The 21,290-nt window shown below is 39.9% G+C and overlaps 1 protein-coding gene across 6 annotated transcripts in view; it reads left to right on the top strand.

The window, feature by feature from the left end:
• The window catches only part of ROS1 (ROS proto-oncogene 1, receptor tyrosine kinase), a 75,602-nt gene extending 63,161 nt beyond the window's left edge, over positions 1 to 12,441 (top strand). For 3 of the 6 annotated variants that reach the window (XM_035322392.1, XM_035322398.1, XM_035322396.1), the window contains exons 43-44: positions 742 to 902; positions 10,681 to 11,414. In XM_035322392.1, coding sequence (XP_035178283.1) covers positions 742 to 902; positions 10,681 to 10,811 — 292 coding nt within the window. In that variant the 3' untranslated portion in view covers positions 10,812 to 11,414. Of the gene's footprint in view, positions 1 to 741; positions 903 to 10,680; positions 11,416 to 11,926; positions 12,209 to 12,314 lie in introns of those variants that run through there. The other 3 variants (XM_035322393.1, XM_035322395.1, XM_035322397.1) reach the window with 3 other exon arrangements.
• Positions 12,442 to 21,290: the final 8,849 nt, after the last annotated feature.

The raw sequence follows: 21,290 nt of genomic DNA on the forward strand, positions 1-21,290 counted from the left end.
TTTTTGTGTAGCTGGGACTTGCTACATTTCATGCCCTCCAGTAAGCGAGGTAAATCAGTCCTATCCTTTAGGCAAACAAAATTGGCAGTTTTTCTTCTGAATGGTACCAACAGTTTTGTTAAAGGCAGGCTAGGATCCCTGCCAGATCACCCAGAGGAAACTGATGCCATTTTTGCCTTTGATGGGAAAATGCTCTTATTTTTTTCAGTCTGGAGGCAGAAGTCTAAATTAACTTTCTCTGTGCTGGAGGATTTGCTTTCAACCTCCCCTGAAGTTGAGGTGGTGTGAGTTGAAGGATAATTAAGTTGATAACTTCAAGTTCATTTTTAGTTTTAGTGACCTTTCTTCTGTGAAAGGTTTACTTTCTTGTCACCTTTCTCAGAGAATGTTGGTCAGTTTTTAGGTGAGAGCAGGTATTAATGGCAAAGGTGTCATATTTTTTTTTTTTTCTCCCTGCAACAGTATAGATCCTCCCAATCCCAAAAATGTCCATTGTTGGAAAATTGGACGCATTCATAATGAGTATTCCCAACAACTGACCTTTAATCTACTTTTCCTTCCCTCAGCAGCTGGTGATAATCTTTGCACCACATATAAAGATTTCAGAAGTTGAAAACTTAGGCTGAACTTGCTTGTCAGATGATTTAATGACAAGTGATGAGATGAATGGCTATTATCTTTAATAATTGTATTTTATCTTTAATATTTGTATTTTAACAGTTGTTTTTTTTTCCTTTCCAGATGTGATTTAATCACAAGATGCTGGGCCCAAGACCCTCAGAACAGACCTACTTTCTTTTATATTCAGGACAAACTGCAAGAGATAAGACATTCTCCACTGTGCTTTAGCCACTGCCAAGACAAAGAGGCAGCAACTGGAGTCATCAACCAAGCTTTTGAGGGTAAGTCTGGGCAGCACCTGCTGTCCTCAATGCCTCATCCCCATGAACTGCAACAAAGCATGATTTGGCAGTCCTTTTCATTAGTCGCTGCCGCAAATTCTCTGCCTAAAAAATGGGAACAGAAGAGACTTACTTCTTTCATAATTAACTTGTAAAGATGCATTAGGTGCCATTGTGTATGATACATTGGGTAAAATGCATATAAGATCACCAAGCAAAAACAAACAAACAAAAAAAAACAAACAAAAAAACAATGCTGTGAGGTTGGGACTGAGTCTGCCTCACAAGACACATCCAACTTGCACCTGAATTTCCATTTTTCCATTATCTAAAGATGGCAGTTGGGCACTTACTTTAGGAGTATTGATTTAGCAGTTGCCTGAAGGGGAACATAAATTAGGTACCTAAGTAAGGCAGGCTTTATCCTAGCCTGAACTGTTATAGCTTCAGTCAGGAATCACAGTACACCTGTGTTCTGCACACTGTGAATGAATAGAACAAGGTGATGTTAGGGAAGATATGCTTAAGACAGTCTACACAACAAAATCCAATTAGAGAATAACATTGTTAAAGTTGTGAAGGCAAGAATTCAAAAAAATAGGTAATGCCAAATTTGAAGTTGCCTGTGCAACTATGATTTGAAGCATCTAAACATAGAAATGAAAACAATTGACTGGAGCAGAACCAGGAGCTTTTCCAGTTCTGCAGTAATCCCTGGCTAAATGTAGGGGAAAGAGAAGTCTTTGTAAACAGTGTGATCTGAAAATCTTCAAAAAGAAAGTTTTTTTTTTTTTCATTTATCAGTCTTTTTTAATTTAACCTGTTTGCATAGTGTGGTTTTCTAGTTAAAAAACAAAAATCTTGTAAGAAAAGTGCTTCCCATTCTAAGAAAGCAAAAACTACTTGTTTATAAAATTTCTAAAGAGTTTTTTTTTTTCCCCTCACAAATTGATATTGAAATGGGAACTCACCCTGTTTCATAAACAGTTTTTATACATCAGTATATTGTGACTTTTTAAATAAATAAATAGATTGCTGATTCATTCCAGGAATGATGCAGTATTCAACTACACAATTTTGTAGTAATTTTTCTAGATATTCTATCCATGTTCAGTTCAATGGCATTGTCCAAGGCTTGGTTAATGAGAGTTTATTTGATATTTTGCTAATCTTTACCATTCAATGTAGCTTTCCAGGTGGGTGTGAGCCTATCCTACTTTACCCATCATGATTTCTCTTTCTGTCAGATTCACTCTGTGCATTATATGGTTAGGTGTAAAGAGGGTAAAGACTAAGGCTAAAGACTTAGTCATTGATATGATAGACCAAAGCAATTTAGCACTGATAACCTATAATTTCTAATTTCCTTTTTTTTTTTTTTTATTAGTTGAATTTGCATCCTTATCCTACAATGAAGAGCTTTGTACTATGTGTATATGCATGTAATTTCCTAGTTTCTTTAAGGGCATCTTTGCTCAGAACAGTGGAGTTCAGGGAAGAGATGCTTAATCTGCACACATCTAAACCTGGCATTAGCTCAGGAAATTAGTACAGCCAATTAATTAGGCACTTTACCCAAGCTAATATGCCTTAAATTTTGGATGGATGTTACCTCACCTAAATGCAGCTGTCCAGAAACTAGCAGTGTCATCTCAGATATTCAAAAAGGTATCTCTGTGGCCAGAAGGAGAAACAGCCATGTCCAGAGAGTGGTGACTCACATGTTTTACTCATGTGTAATAGCAGGAAGGGAGTCACCTTTTGCCTTTCTCTCCACTGACAACAACTGGCTTCTAGATGACTGGTTGTACTGGATTTGGACACTATTTGGATTAGATGTTTAATTTTCAGAAGGCTACAGAAACACAACATGCACTGGACACAGGGCTGTGCTGATTTGGCTGCTTCCATCTACTCCTGAGCTAGTTTGATTTCCTAATATAAACATCTGTGTGTTCCCTGACTCCATGAGAAGAAAGAAGACATGAAAACTAAGGGAGTTAAGACAGTACTGTTGCATTAAATCAATACGTGTTAAAGAACTTCAGCAGGGCTGAAATTTTACATGTGCACCCTGCCTTTCTGCTGCTTGATGTTGGGGAACAGACAGGAATATAGGTTGTCATTCTTTTGGTGGAGAATGCATGACACAGATGTAATGTGCAATGACTTTAGTTTTGTTGCAAGTCTCAGCTTAGCATGTTCCAGCTATGATCTTTGCTCTGCTGTTGCTCAAGCTAGGCAAAGTCCATTAAAACTGTGTGCTGCATTCTTGACTGAAGGCTTGGAGTCCTGGTGATACTTTAATGTTGCTGGATTATCTGATCAGAGAACCATGCACATCAGTTTTCTGTAGATCTCCAGCCTTGAAATTATTGAACTATTTTTCTGCCTTCAATGTTAATCCCCTGCAGTGGAGTTCAGTGTAATGCCAGCCCTGGAAGTATGGTTTTAAGCAAGAACTAGCAATTCAGGTTCTAGTCAGCCTTCCAGACTAAAACACACTCTTTAATAACCCTGTCATACACGGTTTGGGGCACAGAGTAAGTCTCAGTCTGAGATTTATAAAATGCTGTATAGCAAGTAAGTGATTTTAAAAATAACTGTAACTTTGAATTCGTTTTTATCTGGGCCTAAATGGAGCACTTCTTGTGTTTGTAGGAGTAGTAGAAACATGACAGCCAGAACAAATAATCCAAAATACTATTCCATGATGGATTGTCCTGGACAACATTTTCCAAAAATGTTACGCGGTCACTGGCCTTTGTGTGTAATGAAACTCCTGTCATGAGCCTCCCGCCAAGAAATGCTTGCTCTCACCAAGAGATGTGGTTCCAAAAGAAAGAGCCAAATGTCAAGCAAACTGAAATGATAGACCTCAAAATAACCATGATACTTAGCCCTATATGGAATCATCCATCCTCCAAATTCGGTTGAACCTTGCCTGCTTGTAGTTAGTCACACCTTTCGCAGGTCCGTACGTGCTGTTAGCACTATTTCACAGGTGGAAGTGCTGGAAATTGTTACATGTGTGTATTAACATTAATACTGGTGCAGTATGTCATGCAGACTGCAGGTATGGGTGAATTAATATAAGGAGTATGTTAGTGATCTGGACTGCATGCTAACAAGATAGTGTAGGGATGGCAAAAGGGACGCCAGCTTTGTTATTGCAAGCTACCCTTCTAAAGGAGGCAGCAACTAGTGATAAATACACCTGAGAAACACCAGCAGGTCCTATCACTGCTGCTTAGGAAGGGAGGGAAGGAAATCCAGCAGGAGTCTGACTTCACTGCCTTGATTAAAGGATGGTGGGGATGGCTGGCTCTATGCAACAGTAACTCTTGCAGCACTGGAGGACCAGGCAGCAGCCCACCATGATGTTCAGATTGGTTCTCAGGCTACAGCCCTAGTGGTGTAAAAACAGTATTTTTACAGAAATAAATGTCAGAGTCAGGAGAACATGAGTCCGATTGTTTGGGATATCAGTCTGCAAAATAAGTGATGCGATGAATACTTTATTAAGCCTCAGTTCCGCTAGTTCCACTCAATGTTTTCAGCATTTCTGTTGGGTCTCCATGGGTATTTCCTTACCTACCTCTCACTGATTTTCAATGAGAGTATGTATTTAAATCCACCTGTACCCTGTTACTGCTGCATTTCAGCAGCTGGGCACAATACCAGTCCCAGCAATCACTGCAAGTGCTCTGTATCATGGCAATGTAAAGGACCCAGAAATCTACCAGTTTGGAGTTTTTCCTGCTTGCTCTTACAGGCTTTCCTGGGGCATTGACTGTGGGCAAGCAAGAAGAATTAACATATTTAGAGTGAGGGAAAAACTTTCTATTAAGAGACAGTTTTGAATCAAATGGGAATTGATTCAGCAGATGCCGATTCAGCAGATGCCCATTCATTGCTGAAACATTGGCTGTTCTTCCCCCAGTTGCAAAAAGTGCAAGGGAATTGTTCAGCGGATTAATAAATCTGCATGGTAAAAAGATGGTCCTGCATTGCTGTAAAAATAGCCAGTCTATCTATTTTCAGGCACAACTTTTTACATGTGTACATGCAAGACAGCATGATATTTTTCATGTCCCAAGCATTCCCCTTTACGGATGGAAACACCTGTTTGTTTTGGCAAATGTCTTTGCCGACATCAGACAACTGGGCATTAAGCAGCTGGAGCAGCTCCTTGCCTTTATGACCCAGTGGGACTATTCTTATCAGCGCTGCTCTCCCCAGTCCATTTTGGACCTTTAAGGAGAAAATGTCAAACTGCTCAGAAACTTTGTCAGAGCACTACACTGTTCCTGCTAGAAGTGTCTCCTCTTATGAGAGCAGATATAAGGTTCTTCGAGGGTCCCTGAGGAAACCCAGGTCAGTCTGCTGTGCCAATTTCCATGAATACCTTGTAGTTATCCTGTAGATAGGAGGGAACTTTTACTTCAACTGACAACATTTCTTCTGTGGTGATTTTTTTAAAATCACTTTTTAAAAGGCTGTTAATGTGTGGAGAGTTGTACCTTTGGTAGAACCATGAGGGTCATAGTTTTTTTTTGTTGTTGTTATTGTTCATTTTTTGAATGGAAAAATATGGTGAAGAGAGGAGTTCTGGCATGACTAGACACAAACAGCAACTATGGAAAAAAAAACTCAAAAGATGGTTATGTTTGCCCACAGTATTTTGTTTAATAACATAAATGCTTTTGTTTAAAAAGAGTAAAAGGAAACACATTTAGCCTCAAAAAGATCGTTTTTAATCCCCAGATTGGAGCTGCCTCTTGAAATATGTAGGAAGATAAGAGATTTTTGCAATTTCTCCTTTTTTTTTTTTTCCAAAGCCAGTTATTCAGTGTTGTTACGCCCGGCCCCCCCCCCCCCCCCAAATTAAGTTACCTGCTAATTTTTTTTTCTCTCTTTCTCTCTTAATTCACTGCAAAATTTTTGAGTGTGTTTGTTATTAAAATCTGGGATCAGTGATCTCACCATTAATGATAATAGCTGCCTTTTCTGCTGACTGAGTAGTGCTGGATTGCTGTTCCCTGTGCAAGAGTGATCAGTTTATTTTCCTAAAACCAGCTGTCTTTTAAAAACTGTTCTGAACACCTCTCTGGACTTAAAGTAATCGCTTGGACAAACGGAAGCTCCTCTGAAGCAGATGTGTTGATAAGAGATTTTTTAAACCTTGTATCTAGCCTCCTTTGTATTTTTCTGAAATTCAGTAATCCTCTTCCCCACTTAGCTTAGTGAATGCCTGACCCAGAGCCTGTGGAGGTCAGTGAAAAGACTTCTTCCAAAACAGTGAGTGGTTACAACACTGAGGGAAAAGGCAAACTTGGTGGTATGACCATTTCATATGTGTAACCTAGACTAATGCTGTTTGATTCCAGACGACGCACACGAGCCATATGACATTGCAAGAAAAGTAATGCTACTACTTTGCCTTGGACCGAGGGAAAAATAAAATCAGATCTGATTTCTGTTGTATGGGTGCAAAGATATAACCAACTGAAAATTAAGTACTGTGTTTACACTGGTAGTCTAAGCTGTTTGAAAGTCACCAGAGAGTTGTAGACATGTTCAGGGGACGTTACTGTGCTAAGGTAAGTGTGAGAAATAAGCATCTCAGCAAAATGACTCATCCCTCTTTTCTCCCTCCATTGAGTGTATAGGGATTCTGGGCAAAGAGCCTAAACTATGCACATAAGATTGGAGTAATTAAAACTTGGTAAAATGACTCCTACTTTGTGACCTAGAGAATGGGGATGCTTCCCTGCTTTTATATATATATATGTATTACAACTAGTGTGAAACTGGCCTTTTTTGTGCCCTTATATTAAAAAATATAATAAATTAGTTAATAAACAGATTTAAATCTGTGTTTCCCAAGACAGCATCTTGCACACGGGGTTCGGTCCACAAGTCTCTAAAAAAAAATCCTATACAAATAAAAAGAAAAAAAAAAGGCAGTCTATGCTTCAAGCAGTTAGTGCTGTAAAAGTGCAGGATGAGCAAAATTCTTGTTTTTAGCATCTTTAGTGTCTGACAGAATAGCAAGGTTGGTGAGTCACCCTCAAACCATGCGAGATCATATGCTTCATTAGACAGGAAACACAGATATATCTCCACTGATATATAATACAGAGTTGGGTATTAAAACGGATATATATTTGTTCTATTTATATTCTTACTGGCAATGTGCAGAAGCTGAAACACAGCACCTCCAGCTCCAGGTGGCCAACAGGTATCAGCGAAACACTCCACACACAGGAACTGTCTCCTTGAGCTAACTGACACAGCCGAGAAAAAGCAGTCAGGGTTCAGTAACCCCCTTTTTCTCCCTGAACAAAGATACATCATCAAGCGCTTCTTCTGAATGCTTTCAGAGCGCGGTACATCTTTCTGCCGTGCCAGCAAGTCAGCCACTCTCTTCTCCACCTGCACGTAAATTGTGCAGAGGGGACAAAAGGCAGAATATGTATGAGAAAAACAAGAGGATGCTAATGGGAAAAAGTAAATGTGACTGCACTTCCAAAGAAGTGATCCTTACCCTGTTGAAGGTGCTAAGCATTGTATATGATTGCATTGCCCGGAATTAATAATGTCTCAGGCCAGATACTTAGCTGGTGTAAGCCAGTGGTGTCCCACCATTTTCTATCCAGATTTGTTAATTTGTGCTAGCTGAGGATCTGGTCATGAAACAGCTCTACCAGAAGACCAACATCTCTAAGATCGGTTTGTTCACTCCCTACCACTCAGATTTTCTAATTACTTTTTTTCCTCTTCTATATTGTCACCTTCTGAAATTAACACCCGCCCCCCCCCCCCCCCCCCATCCCCTCCAAACCATCTGCTTATCAAGACATCATAAAAATTTGCACCCTTCCAGGCAGGATTTCAAAGCATGCTGTGAGCCTGCACAGCCTAATGAGAAGGCAGCGAAATGCTCTGTGGGATGGTGATGCTCTGTGCTCCGGCTGCCCCGCGGCAGGAAGCAGCCGACCGAGATGCTGAGATCTGGAGGGGGGAAGCACAGATTTTATCAGGTCAAGACCGGTCTCCTCAGAGGAGGCTAAGCAAGCAAACTCCATCCCTCATGAGTATGAGTCAGTCAGGCGATCATCGTTTCTTGTGTCACTTAATGCAAGGCTCTTTAGGACACGGTTCTGCTATCCCTGGAGGGGTGCACTGTAATTAATTTACCTGCAGTTTGGCTCAGATGTTGTGCTTACCACTGCTATTAGGGAAAATGTCCAGAGAGGTCAGGGTCATGTGCATTTAGGGCCTGAGACAGGTATCTATGCAGCTACAGTACAAAGCTTTGAAGATGCCATTTTATTACTGGAAGCAGTCTACCTGAGGGCACGCAGAGCTTAGTGGGGACCTACTCCTCAGCAGAGTTGTTCTCTGCTGGTACAGAGCTCTGGGCTGCCAGAGCTAGCCTGCCTCATGCCCTGAGGTAAGTTGTTTGAAGTGAATATGGGTAACTCTACACTATGCAGCAGTTCCAGAGTAGAAAACCTCTCAGGATTTAAGTGTTTGGAGTTGACTCCCCAGCACGACTTCAGATTCCATGAAGGTGTTCCTTGGACTCCTCCTCTCGGGGCGTTTTGTTGGCTCAGCCAGGCTTTGCTTGTGAAATCTGAGGGGATCACATCACATGGTTTATCCTGCATTTACTCACGTATAACCCAGCATGACTATACATCAATCAACTAATTTTAGCAATGTTAAAACTGAAAAGAAAAGAATGATATCTCATGAATATGCTGACCTGCCTCCCTACTCCATCTTCTCTGTATCTTCCTTCAAATTCTTAACGTTTTTTGGAAGGGTCTTCCTAAGATTATTCAGATTTCTCAGTGTTGGCTTATGGCTTCCCAGGGTGTTGGTGATGCCTCTAGTTCTCACATTTCTGGGGCAATTTCACAGCACATAATGATTTTTTCTTAACTGCTCATTTTCAGTTTCTTCTGTCTCCATCCATCATATAACTAAGTGAGCAGAAATTGCTTGCTTGCTTTGCATGAGAGGCAAGCATTGTACTGTGTAACCTGACATCTTGCTTAGGTTTTTTGGCTTGTACATCAGAATGGTGCTAAGCTTCCATGGGTGCTGAATGCTGTGGTAAGAGGAGATGACACAACAGCAAAGGAAAGGGCACTTGTAGTCAAAAATCTCATTACAACAATGGCTATGCAGCTTGTATGTGTCACGTCAGAGGAGAAAGGATATCAGCATTGTATACTTCTTCTGCCTTTTGATAGGGAAAGGGTATTCCACAACAAATAGTCTTTCTTGCTGATTTTGTTTCCAAAGCTCAAGAAATAAAACCGAGGCAAGATATTTGATTTTTAGCTCTTTTTCTCTGTAATGAGAAACGCAGCAGTATATAGGATAAGAAAGGATTATAATATTTTATATATTCTGTAGCTCTTCAGACCTGTTGGGGAAAGAATTTGTAATGTATCTATATATCTGGTAAAAATATCTCAGTGACCTCATACTCACATTTGTGTAAACATCACCTCATCAGTTCCAGATACTTATACAGGAAACAAATCTGAATGCTCCTCTAGTGTTCTATACTTAGGCAGGTCAGCCGGCATATGTCTGGTCTCTAAATACCCAGTTTTACTCAGGTCCTTATTTTAAGGTTTCTCTCTTAAGAGTTTGCTGCAAACATGCCCTCAGCATTTGCCAGCGTGCCTTTTCCAAAGCAGCTTGCGCCTGAGGGTTTCCATTAAAAGAAATATTGAACAAAAACCACATACAAAGAAGAGCTGTAATGTTTGGTGAAGGCTTGGTTGGGATCAAGTTACTAAATATTGCCATAGTAGTCCTGAACTAACGAAGTGAGTATCAAATGATTTTTCGTAGCTGTCAGTCACTGTGGTATGTGAAGACAGTTTGTTCTGTCCCAATCCTCATCTTGCTAACAGGTTTCTAAACTCCAAATTCTCTTTCATATCTTTCTTCGTAACATTTCTTAATGGACTCTAGCATGTGGAAATGACTTTTGACTTTGTAGCTGGTGTGTGTGTGATTGTAGTGACATAATAAATTGTATGTTGCCCGCTGCAACAGCACCATGCTTGTGAGCCTTCTGAGTAGAGAACTGTGAATGTCACATGCTTCATTTTCCAGTTGTGAAGTAAAATATGGAGGGAGTGTAATAAAAAAAAAGGTATGTGCTACTAAAAATAAATGTACAAAATAGCAACAATTATAACTTGAGCCTTTAGTTAATCACTTTTATTTATTTTTTTTTTTAAGATATAGCCCCTGAAATGGTTTTCAGGCAACCATGTAGGAATTGTCAAAGCACACTTAATTGCCAACTTCACTCTTCTTGAAAGACAGAGTATTACAATTCCTCTAGAAAGAGAGGATATTACAATTTAGTAGGTAGAAGACTGCCTATGTTATAGGACTCTTTAGCAGTATTATTGTATTGTTAGCAAGGTTGCACAAAGAGATTAAGATTTCTTTGGTTTTATACAGGCTGTCTTTACTACCAAAAGAAGCAAGTTTTATTCATAACTGTATTGCTGCCTGTGAAGGTATGAATGGTGACGACCAAATGCCTCGAAGTGATTTGGTTGAAGATATAATCCATGCAGGCAATAGCAGAAAATAAGTTTGACTCATCAGTCACTCTTTCTGCAGTCACTAGACCAACTTTCTCCACCAGCTGACTTTGCGTGCTTTCAAATACTACATGTATATCACAGTATGATTGTCTTTTTTATTATTATTATTAATTTTTTTAATGCAGATTCGGACAGCATTCTTTCAACTACACTAATGGAAACAAGGGATCAAGAAGGCTTAAATTATTTGGTAGTAGTCAAAGACAGCGACCAAGATCAAGGGAGCATCAGTTCTGAGGAACTTAGTTCAGTCTGATTCCCTCTGTTTGAGGACAGAAGAGAAAACTCTACCAAAGACGACGTAAGCCAGAGAAAATATTCTGCACTTTATCATATTTATAGTAATGTAACTACCAGAGAATGTCATAAGGTATTGAGTGATGTGTAGACTGAGACAATTACGTACTTTTTGATTTTCTAAATGTTATGGTTCAGGTGTTTCACAATAAATAGTTTAAGGAAATAAAATTTTTAATCAAACAGCAAAAAATTTTACTGTGATGTTGATTAACTTTATGCTGCCACATTCACCTCAGACATAGACAGTCCTTCCAAAACAGAAGAACTGACATGCTGTCTCACAGAAGGGACCAACTTGCTCATGAAAAAAAAGAAAAAACATAACAACACATTTGAAGTCTAGCTCTATTGTGTGCACACAAGGATGTACAAATGGAAAAACTAATATAAGTTATAGTTGTATTTTTATGAACGCCAAATCTGTAAGCAACTGACGAAAGGTGGCTGGGTTGTTCACTGCAGGGGATGGTCTATTTGATTATTTAATTTAAACAAGTGCTTGCAATCATATTGAATGTAAATTGCGCAGCAACTGATCTGTCAATCTAGATGAATGTTTTTTCTTACATTTATTTTCCTTTCCCTTTTTAATGTTGATTACCCTCTCATTTCTTATTAGACTGGATAAAAGGAAATACTTTTCCTTGATGTGTTTGGAGATCTAATTAAAATATATAATAAAACAGTATATAAATCATTACTGAATAAAAGACAGAAATAAGCCCTATGGAATGTTTCATCATGAATAGTAATTTGCAAATTTTGCAGTTATTCATTGATATCTGTCAGGAAGATGGAATCATGCCCACTTTTATGCAAATATTTGATCATGGGGGATGCTGGAGAGTAGTAAAGGCACCATCTGTGTAGACATTTTTAAGGTGCACCTCCACTGAAATCAAGTTCCAAAAGTTTCTTAAATGGAGAATCAACATAGATAAACAAGAGATTTGATTTTTGACTTTTTACTTCAAATTTAATAAAAAAAATGAGGGATTTTGAATTATGATTCTCTGGCAAAACCAGTCCAAGTAGTCTGTAAATATAAAGCAATGTTTTTCTCATTTGCAGATTAACCACATTTGTACATGCACAAGCAACATTTACTAATACCAACAGTTGCAGCATTTCTTTTTTTTTTTTTTTTTTTTTTCTTAAGTTATGCTCACCAGGCCATGAAAGACAAATAAATACTGTATAATGTTTCTTCTCTCTTCAAGTGCTGTTTGATTGATTGTACAGCCATTCCTTACATTTCAGTAACTTAAACATGAATAATGTTTACTAACCAGTAACATGTGCTAGCCAGAAACTGGGAAGATCCCAGTTTTGTAGTCACCCTACCTGGACAACTTTATATGCATGTGTAATTCAAACTAACTTGAGGACTGCTGAGCCAGCCAGCTGCAAACAAAAGTTTGAAAATCATCCTAACTTCATATATCTTTTTAATTTGCAGGAGAAGCCTTCAACCCTGCCAAGAAGCTTGTCTAGGCAGTACATTTCCCAGGCCTCAAGATGAGGTCTGTGATATCATATTTGAGGTCGATTCAGTCTTATGTTGGTCTGAGTTGGAAAAGGATCATGTAAGAACCTATTTGACAGGGGTAAATTGGGTTAGTGGATAAGGTGAATGCCAGTGAGAGAGCAGTCAGAAGAACCCTTGAGTTCTTGACATAGTCACACATACCCAGAGCTTCACAGAAAGAGCAGAGGGAAGATGTGTTGATTTGTTTGTATTTTCTAAGTGCTGCAAGACAAAATTAGATTTGATGGAGGATTTATCACAGCATGATGAGGAAGAAAATGTCAGGTTTAATGCATTGCCAATAAATGATACTCAGGATATTGACCAGTGATCTGTGGTGATTAGATACAAAAGGCACTTCAAGAAAGCCTTGAATTTAAGTGTCTTGACTTTCAAGGGTATTCTTTTTTTAAATAAGTGTAAATGGGTTTAAGGATTATACTGAGATATGTATTAATGGGAAAAAAGAATCCTGATGTATCAGAAAGGTTAAATGTGAGATAAGGGTACAAATAAATGTCATTATGACAGCACATGTGACATACTGCTGAGAGTCTCATCCTCGAGTGTAGAGCTAATATTGTCCATTTTTACCTTCCTTGTTTAAGACATACATTGACAATGAGTGTAGGGTGTGTTATCTATACAGTAAGAGCAATTCTTCCTGATTTCCCTTATGAGCCAAATAGATGAGAAATCATTCCTGTGAAGGTTCTTTCTGCATGAGCTGAAGGAACCAGAAAGAGGTATTTGGAATCTGAATCATAAATGCACAAGAATTCCTGCTGGCAATTCTGAAAGCTTCTTAACAAAAGCATCATTCTCTGACTTGTATAAAGCAGATGGTCCCAGACTTCACCTGCTGCAAATCAGGTTAAATATGCTAAGATAGGTTGATGCACAGCAGTGGAGAAACTGCCTCCAGTAGGAGAGCAGATTCTCAAGATTTGGCGTGAGTTTGGCAAGTACTGCTTTAGTCATTACAAAGAAAAATTTGACTTTCAGTGCAGTGTAAAGTCCTGGCCTAAGTATCACCAGCCTTATAGAAAGTATGACAGGCACGGTCTTGAAAAGTCCCTGTTCGGATAAGAATTGGAAATGTTGGGGAGTGGGAATAACAGCGCTACTTTAGCTGTAATAAGGTTGATTCAATATTGCTATCAGGCAGTGCATGCACCCAGCAAACCTGGCAGCATTCACACTACCAGCTCTGACTAGTTCCCTGTGGAACAATGCAAAAATAACACCCCAAGAACCTGAGAAGCAAAGATCTAAGAGGGTATATTATCAAAGCTCAATGTCAAGAGATATTTTATGTTGCTTATATTATGTTGTAACTCTACAAAAGAGAATGTGAAAGAAAAGCTAAATCTTCCTCTCTAGTAATGAACAACTCTAATGCACACTTTTTTTTTTCCTGTCCCCTACATCAGTTTGGGGTTTATCAGAAGTTTGCAGAGTATTATACACCTCCTTCTTCCTTCCTTGGTCATGATATAGCATCATCAATGTGGCTGAGTGGCTGCACAGTTCTCTCTGTTCCCATTCCATGGGAATCCAGGCTGCTTTCTCTCTGCTGAATATTCCTTTTGGCACACAACATTCTGGGGAGCATTTTCCACAGGGCTGTTTGCACATTTCCTTCTCTGTCCTAAAGTGACATTGGAGGAACTGGTGAAGCAAATTCTGATCTAGTGTAGAGCTGCGTTCACCCAACTACATGGCTTGTCTTCTCTCACAAATGACTGGTGGTTCTGCATAAATAGCTGGACTGTCAAAGGTGCAAGGTCTGCTCAAATGCCACCCGTTGGAGGGGGCTATCGCACTGAACACAGAAGGAGTCCAGGATATTAGTTTGGAGTGGTCTTCCTTTTTATAATAGAGAGGGAAATGGGGGAACAGTTGCTCCTTCTTCTCCTATTTCATGGTATTGCAACTCTACAGAGCTCTGTCACTCCCACACTCACCCACAAGCAGCAACTATTCCCCATATTGGAGGCTCCTAGCCTGGTGGGTTGTTATCCTACAAGATCTCTTGCATCCCTTTGGCCATCCTCACTTTTCTTCTCCAAACTGTGCTCAGTTCTACAAACTCCTTTCTGAGAACAGATCAGGAACATGCAGAGCATTCAAGATTTGTAGGTGTTTTCAGCTTTCTTCTCCATTCCTTTCTTAATCAATCATGCTGTTTTTTTTGGGGGTTTTGACCACTCTGAGTAGTGAGATTACATATTCATAGGATATATACATATCACAGAATATCATTATACCATGGGATATAATATATATGTGAATTATATATTATATTCTTGGGATTATATTACTGGGGGAGTGGAGAGGTAGGCACTGATCTCTTCTCTCTGGTAACCAGTGATAGGACCTGAGGGAACAGCCTGAAGCTGTGGCAGGGGTGGTTCAGGCTGGGTGTTAGGAAAAGGTTCTTCACTGAGAGGGTGGTTGGTCACTGGGACAGGCTCCCCAAGGCAGTGGTCACAGCACCAAGCAAACTGGAGATCAAGAAGCATTTGGACAACTCTCTCAGACACATGATCAGTTTTTTTGTTTTCTTTTTGGGTGGTCCTTTGGGGACCCAGGAGCTGGACTTTATGATCCTTGTGTGTCTCTTCCAACTCAGATATTCTGTTATTATTTCATAATCCCAAATGTTGTACCAAGGTAATAATGGCCTTACTGGAGCCCATCCACTAATCTGTGAAGTTATGATTTTACTGTGTACTTCATCTTTCAATCATTCCATATTTGAATTTGGGCTACTGTTTTATTGTCTGATCACTGAGGTGTGTGAGATCCTCTGCAGCTCCTCAGAGCTGGGCCTCTTCCTCGCTGGCCTAGTTTAACTCTTCATGCCCACCCACCATGTTCTTCCTGACTATGCCAAATGGCCCAAGCCCTATCATAACTGGCTCCCCTGGTGAGCTCATTTCCCTCCAAGAACCAATCATTTATTCCTATCTTTTGTCTCTGAGATTTTAACAAGATATGTATCCAGGTGAGGATCCTTCCTCATACAGAAAGCTTAGCTTCCTTAACAGTCTTTGGTGAAGGACTTTGTAGAAAGCTTTTTGCAAATTCACATCAACCATATCAACTGGGTCATCCTTATCCATGTTTGATCAGTTCAGATAAGTCTATTAGTTTGTGAGGTGGAAGTGCCCTTTTTAAGAGGCTGTTAGCTTTTGCCAAGTAAATTAAATTGAATATCAGCATTGAATCTTTCACCATCTGGTGGCGTTTTACTTTCTAATCTGTCTTCTTCATATCGTGGTAAACACCCCTGCTAAGACAGAAATTCAGAAAGCTGAAAATCCCCTACATATGTGCAGGGTATTGCGTTTTAGGTATAAAATATATTAATACGGATGGGTGAGAAATATTTACAGCTACCTATGAACAGTATTTACCATGACATAACATAAATGCTGTGGTGATCAATTAATGTTTATAATTTATTTTGTAAATTGGAAGGGCCAGAGCAGATGTTATTTACTAAGGCAGCATTTTCAGTGGCCTCACTTCTAGGTCTGTTGTCCTCAGACCCCACAGTGGTTTGGTCTGCAGAAGGCATTAACACTAGGGAGTTGAGCTTTCGAGCTAGCACATACTGGTGACCAAATCTGTCCAAAAAATGTTTGCCTCACTTTTTTTTTTTTTTTTTTTTTTTTTTTTTTTTTTTTCATTTGGGAACACAATCTATAACCTACAAAGCAAAACCCAATACTTCTTGACAGAATTATTGAGTCCTTAGCAGGTCAAAGAGAAGGTTGTGGAAAGTTTATGTGTAGCTGCTGAGGAGAGATATGCCAAGCTCCAGTGGGATCACTCAGTTCTTCCCATGTGCTCTGGAGAGAGTGCTCTGCCACTTAACATGAGCTCAGGGAACATGCCTGTCAAGAGCTCTGAACAGGAAGCATATGGCTTGAAAAACAGTATTTTTGAGAGGTGAAATAAAAAGCAAAAGAGGTGTTTGTGTATCATTGTTTCTTTACAGTGTATCACGTTGGACTGAAAAAAGTGGGACATTAAGATGCCTTTTTTCTTTTTTTATACTTAATGTTCATATCTCTCTTCTTTGGGAGTTTCTATTGTCTGTAGTTCAATGGCATCATCACAAGATTCAGAGAACTTTAAGATGATAATGAGAAATGCAAAAGCTTGTGCAGCTTTACTGCTATCCTGAGTGTTTTCTACTGTCTTCATTACTTGCAAAAAAACAATTAGTGGCGGGGACAAGGAAGGTAAGCTGAATCCACCACAGCCTTGCTTATCTGAGAAGCTCTAGCCAGGGCCCAGAGCTGAGAGTGAAGTTGGTGTCCCTAAATAATAGAGACTAGTGACATCCTCCAGAACACAAGATCCCTCAAAATTTGGTTTCCTCACTACTTTTATGGAGGGGCACAAAGCACTCACAGCAGGGGCACTGCACCGTTGCATGAGACCCTGCAGCAGTTTTCGTCAAAGTTTTGCCATCTATTTGTATTGACTAATGTCTCTCTCTCTCTCTCTTTTTTTTTTTTTTTTTTTTTCTTTCCCTTTTCTTTTCTTTTACATCCATGGAATGCTGTCTATGATGGATTCAGTCCTCAGGTCTGGTTACACTGAGCATAACTAGGTGAAACTGTTTCTCCATGCTTTGGGTTTAGGACAATGCATTTTAATAAAAGCTGTGAAGGCAAGACTTCTTCTAGTAACAAATTTACCTTTTTCTACACAAAGATGATCTTAATTTGGCTATAACAGAGGTGAAAATAGTCATTACAGTGAAGAATGTCTGTAAAATAGCCCTAACAACTCTGTCAGTAGATGAAAAGTTTTATTTCACCTTCATTTCTTTTAATTGATTCTTGAAAGTTTTTCTCACATATGCACACTGGAGTGAGTTGCAGGAGCTTGCATACCAGGTGGATTTTTCAAATGATCATGGCTCTATTTATAATGACACTTGGCACCTCTAGCTGATATTATGTTTTAACTCTAATAAATAACCAGAAACCCTGTGCTTCAAAGCCAAGTGATGATGCCAAAATATTGTCATTATTGCCAGTGGCATGACTGATACTACCGTATAAAATAACCTTTTTTATAATGTGTTAACTTCTTCAGATGACGTCTTCCATTTGGAGGATGTTCATCACTGCCTTCTATCTTTTACGGTAAGAAGTGAGCTGTAAAATAGCCACTCTCAGTGTGGATACCAATCTCTTTTGCAATGCTGTTGATATAGCTGGCTCTTTTTTTTTTTTTTTCCTTTTTTTTTTTTCCTTTTTTTTTTTCCTTCTATCTTCCCTAACAGTATAAGTCACTCGTTGACTGTTAGAGATGAGGCCACTAGAATACCTCTGTGGTCTGATGCAGTACGGTAAGCAACTACAGTTACTTTCCTATCCATTCCATAGAAAATTCAGTGGAGTTTCAACATTGTTTTATGGCATGAAAATCTCAGTACCCTGTTTAATCTCCTAGCGTATTTCTCCTCATGTATCCAATTTTCACACCTTTCCAGGAGGCCTGACCATGCCTAAGTTCTCAGTAATTTCCAGTCACAAATATATTTGGCTTTCTCTTACAGAGAAACAGAAGTGGCAGAACTCTGGGAGTCACAGAATTAACATCCTATAAGAATATCTTCTCTCACATCTTCATATTTCTTTAGTCTGACCTCACCACATCCGAGGATAGAAATCAACCCACACAGTCCAGCCCTATGGTCTTCAAGTAGGATCTTGCCAGCTTTGTGCTATCCTCAGTTTGTTTGCTGACATAGTCTTTGCCATCTTAATAAAGATATCACTCCATAATTTTTCAGTTTGATGCTTAAGGCAATAAGAATTATTCTCTGCTTGAATCTGCTAAAACAAAATTAATAACATGATCTGTGTGTACAAACACCACACATACAGATACCCAATCTTATACCTGCTAGGCTTTTTATTTTTATTTTTATTTTTTTTCATTAAAACCACTCTGCATTTGCAGACAGAAGGGTTTTGCTAATTTTGAGAAAGCTCTGAGAAGACTCCCTGTGCCAGCAGTGCATGTCTTGAAGAATAAATGTTTACTTTCAGGGTGAGTTCCTGTCAGAAAGTACCGATATAAGCAAATTCTGTAGGAATCTGTAGGAGTCTGGGTGAATTATAGCTGTATGTCTGAGGATTCCCGTATCAGGAGAGGTGCAGCTCTCAGTACCAGTGTACAGGAGCTGCTAAGCACGCCTCTCCACTGAAAGGGAGAGGAGGGCAGCAATAGCTATACAGCTGTTGTTATACCCACTGATTTCATTTCCAAAATTAAAAAAACAACATTGGTTTGTATTCACACTTTAGGTTGTAATTCATGAACAAAACTTTCCAAAACTTAAATATGCAGTGTCTGATGTGACAACAGTGTGACACACTGAGAGTGTTGCCATAGACTGGGAAGGAAGATGATTAGGTTTTGCCAGTGACCATGGACTAATTTTGGAAAGAAGACAGAAGCAGTCAATATACATCACACGCAGGCTTAGTCCTCATCTGAGCCTTCCCATGTGTTTGCTGTTGGAAAATAAAAAGTAGTTAAGGATTTATTTATTTATTTATTTATTTATTTTTTAATATCCCACTTGGCTGCATCTTGAGTACAGGTGAGTTAAGATTGCTTTTCTGTCCTTTTCCCACTGTCATTCTTTAAGACTTGCTATTGCAACTGTATGATGAGCAGATGCAAACAGCCCTGCTGTTCTACTTTGCACAGAGATGTTAGGGAGAGGATAGCTGAGACAAAGCAGAGCCAGCTGTCAAACACAGCCTCACACCTGTCCCACCCAGGGGTGGCTCTTGGCTTCAGCGGCACCATGGCAAGGTTCAGTGCTGTCATTTCATGGAAGCAAGCTGAGAAGGGACTATCGGTTCTGCTGCTTGACAGCATCCAATGTTAAATTAAATGCTATTGAATGCTAAATAGTGTTTAATTTAACATTGAATTAAAGCATTTTATAATTAAATCAGGCATCAAAACATTAGGAAAAAAAATGACCCGTTTAGGAAAACCTTTAAAAGTCTTCATTCATGTGTCATGTGGTCTTGCAACAGTTACTCTAGAGAGTTTCTAAGGGCCTGGTGAGGTGTCTGCCACCAGGAAGGACAAGGGTTTAACCTTATTGCAGCTCAGTTCTCAGGTTTGCATGCAGCAGACATCCTGTCAGTAACATCCAGCTTTCCCACCCCTCACTTTTGGGTTGTTCCTAAACTTTTTTCAGGACTTTTTTTCCAAGGAGCATTTCCTGAAATGCCTTCTTATGTTAATGTAGGCATGAATTTCTGGGGGAAATATGTTACTAAGATCCTCTTCAGCAGTCTTTGAGTCAGTTTTGTGCTATATGATAAGTAACAAGCAAAGATCTTGATGGAAACAATATAGGAAAATGAGGAAACTGCATGAGTGATTGCAAGTGCCCTATTGCTATGATGTTTGCACAGTTGTGTTTTGGCTCAGATCGTAGACCCCTGCAGCCTTCAGGAAATGCACATGTTTCTAGGGCATGAGAAACACAAAAAGAAATGGAGCAATAAGGTGCCTTTTAGAAGAGAGGCTTATATGAGACCGGACAGTGACAAAAATTGTGCCTCTTACTCTAAGGTCTATGTGAATGCAGGCATTACAAATTCTTATCTGATTTGCAGGTTTTTATGTTTTTTAAAATTGCAAGTGTATTGCAAAACAATAAAGTGTCCTGGGAAATGAACTGCCAGAAGAGGGTAAACAAAAACACATACAAGTGCCCTCTTAGGCACAGGATTTGCATTTTCTTAGCAGAACAAACTCCCTGCCTTGGCTCTCTGTGCTCTCAGTGAAGTGGAGGTCATGGCTAGTGACAACTGGGAGCTGTTCCTGGAGTCTCTCTTGCCTTTTTAGGTTATGAGGGTCTCTGTGTGTTTAGGATAAATATGATTGACAGCTCCACTCCGGCCCCAATTAGCACCCTATAATTTATTAGCTTCTCCTTTCAGATTATGCGCTAACTTCACAAATATTTCAACCACGGAAACAGCAGCTATCAAGTGTCTCTTTCCTGATCCAGCGCCCTGTGACTGCAGTTAAATACACAGACAGAGCTGTGCAGGTCTGTCAAGAGAGAATAATCATTTGTGCCTGTGTGCAAGTGGGGCTGTCACAGCTCTTTAGGACTCTGCTTGTGGAAAAAAAAAAAAAAAAAAAAAAAAAGCTCTTCTGGGCCAGGGACTCAGACCTGGTTCCTGCTACCAGAGAGCAGGACTGGAGGCCAAGGTGCTGGCTCTTTTGGTCCAGTTCTGTTTCCTGTACAAGTACTGACACTTCAAACACATGCAAACAGCACTGATGAGCAGGCTTGTGTCCCTCCTACTGCTGCCCCTTTGCTCCTCGTGGGGCCGGGTGGGTAAGTGTGTGAGGAGAGAGGCTGTCTGAGGCAGGGCAGCTGTGCATGGAGGTTGGGGAATGGAGCCCATGGTTGGGGAGAGGAGGAGAAGCAAAGAAGACGAAAGACAGAGGTGGGGGTGCTGAGCTTGGAGGCACTGTGCCAGGTGGGGCAGGAGGGGCTGCACCTGGGGGGCTCAGGCAAGAGGAGGGGGCACGCACCTCTCTGATGCAATCTGCTCAAGGGTGTGGGGCACAGCATTCATGGGGTATCCCTGCTGGGGAGGTAGTAGAAGGTGTGCTGCAAAATAACTCCTTCTGTGTGGTTAGAGACAGACACAAATGGTAGGACATTTCTGGTCCGAGCTGCTTGTCAGTGTTAGAGAGCAGGCTAACTGCGGTGGAAATAAAGGAATGGGTCACTGCCCAGGTCTGTACCCTCAAAACCTAAGGGCTGACTGAGATAACACTTTTTCTTTTTCTTTTTCTTTTTCTTTTTCTTTTTCTTTTTCTTTT

The sequence above is a fragment of the Oxyura jamaicensis genome, chromosome 3, assembly GCF_011077185.1.
Source record: "Oxyura jamaicensis isolate SHBP4307 breed ruddy duck chromosome 3, BPBGC_Ojam_1.0, whole genome shotgun sequence".
NCBI lineage: Eukaryota > Metazoa > Chordata > Aves > Anseriformes > Anatidae > Oxyura > Oxyura jamaicensis.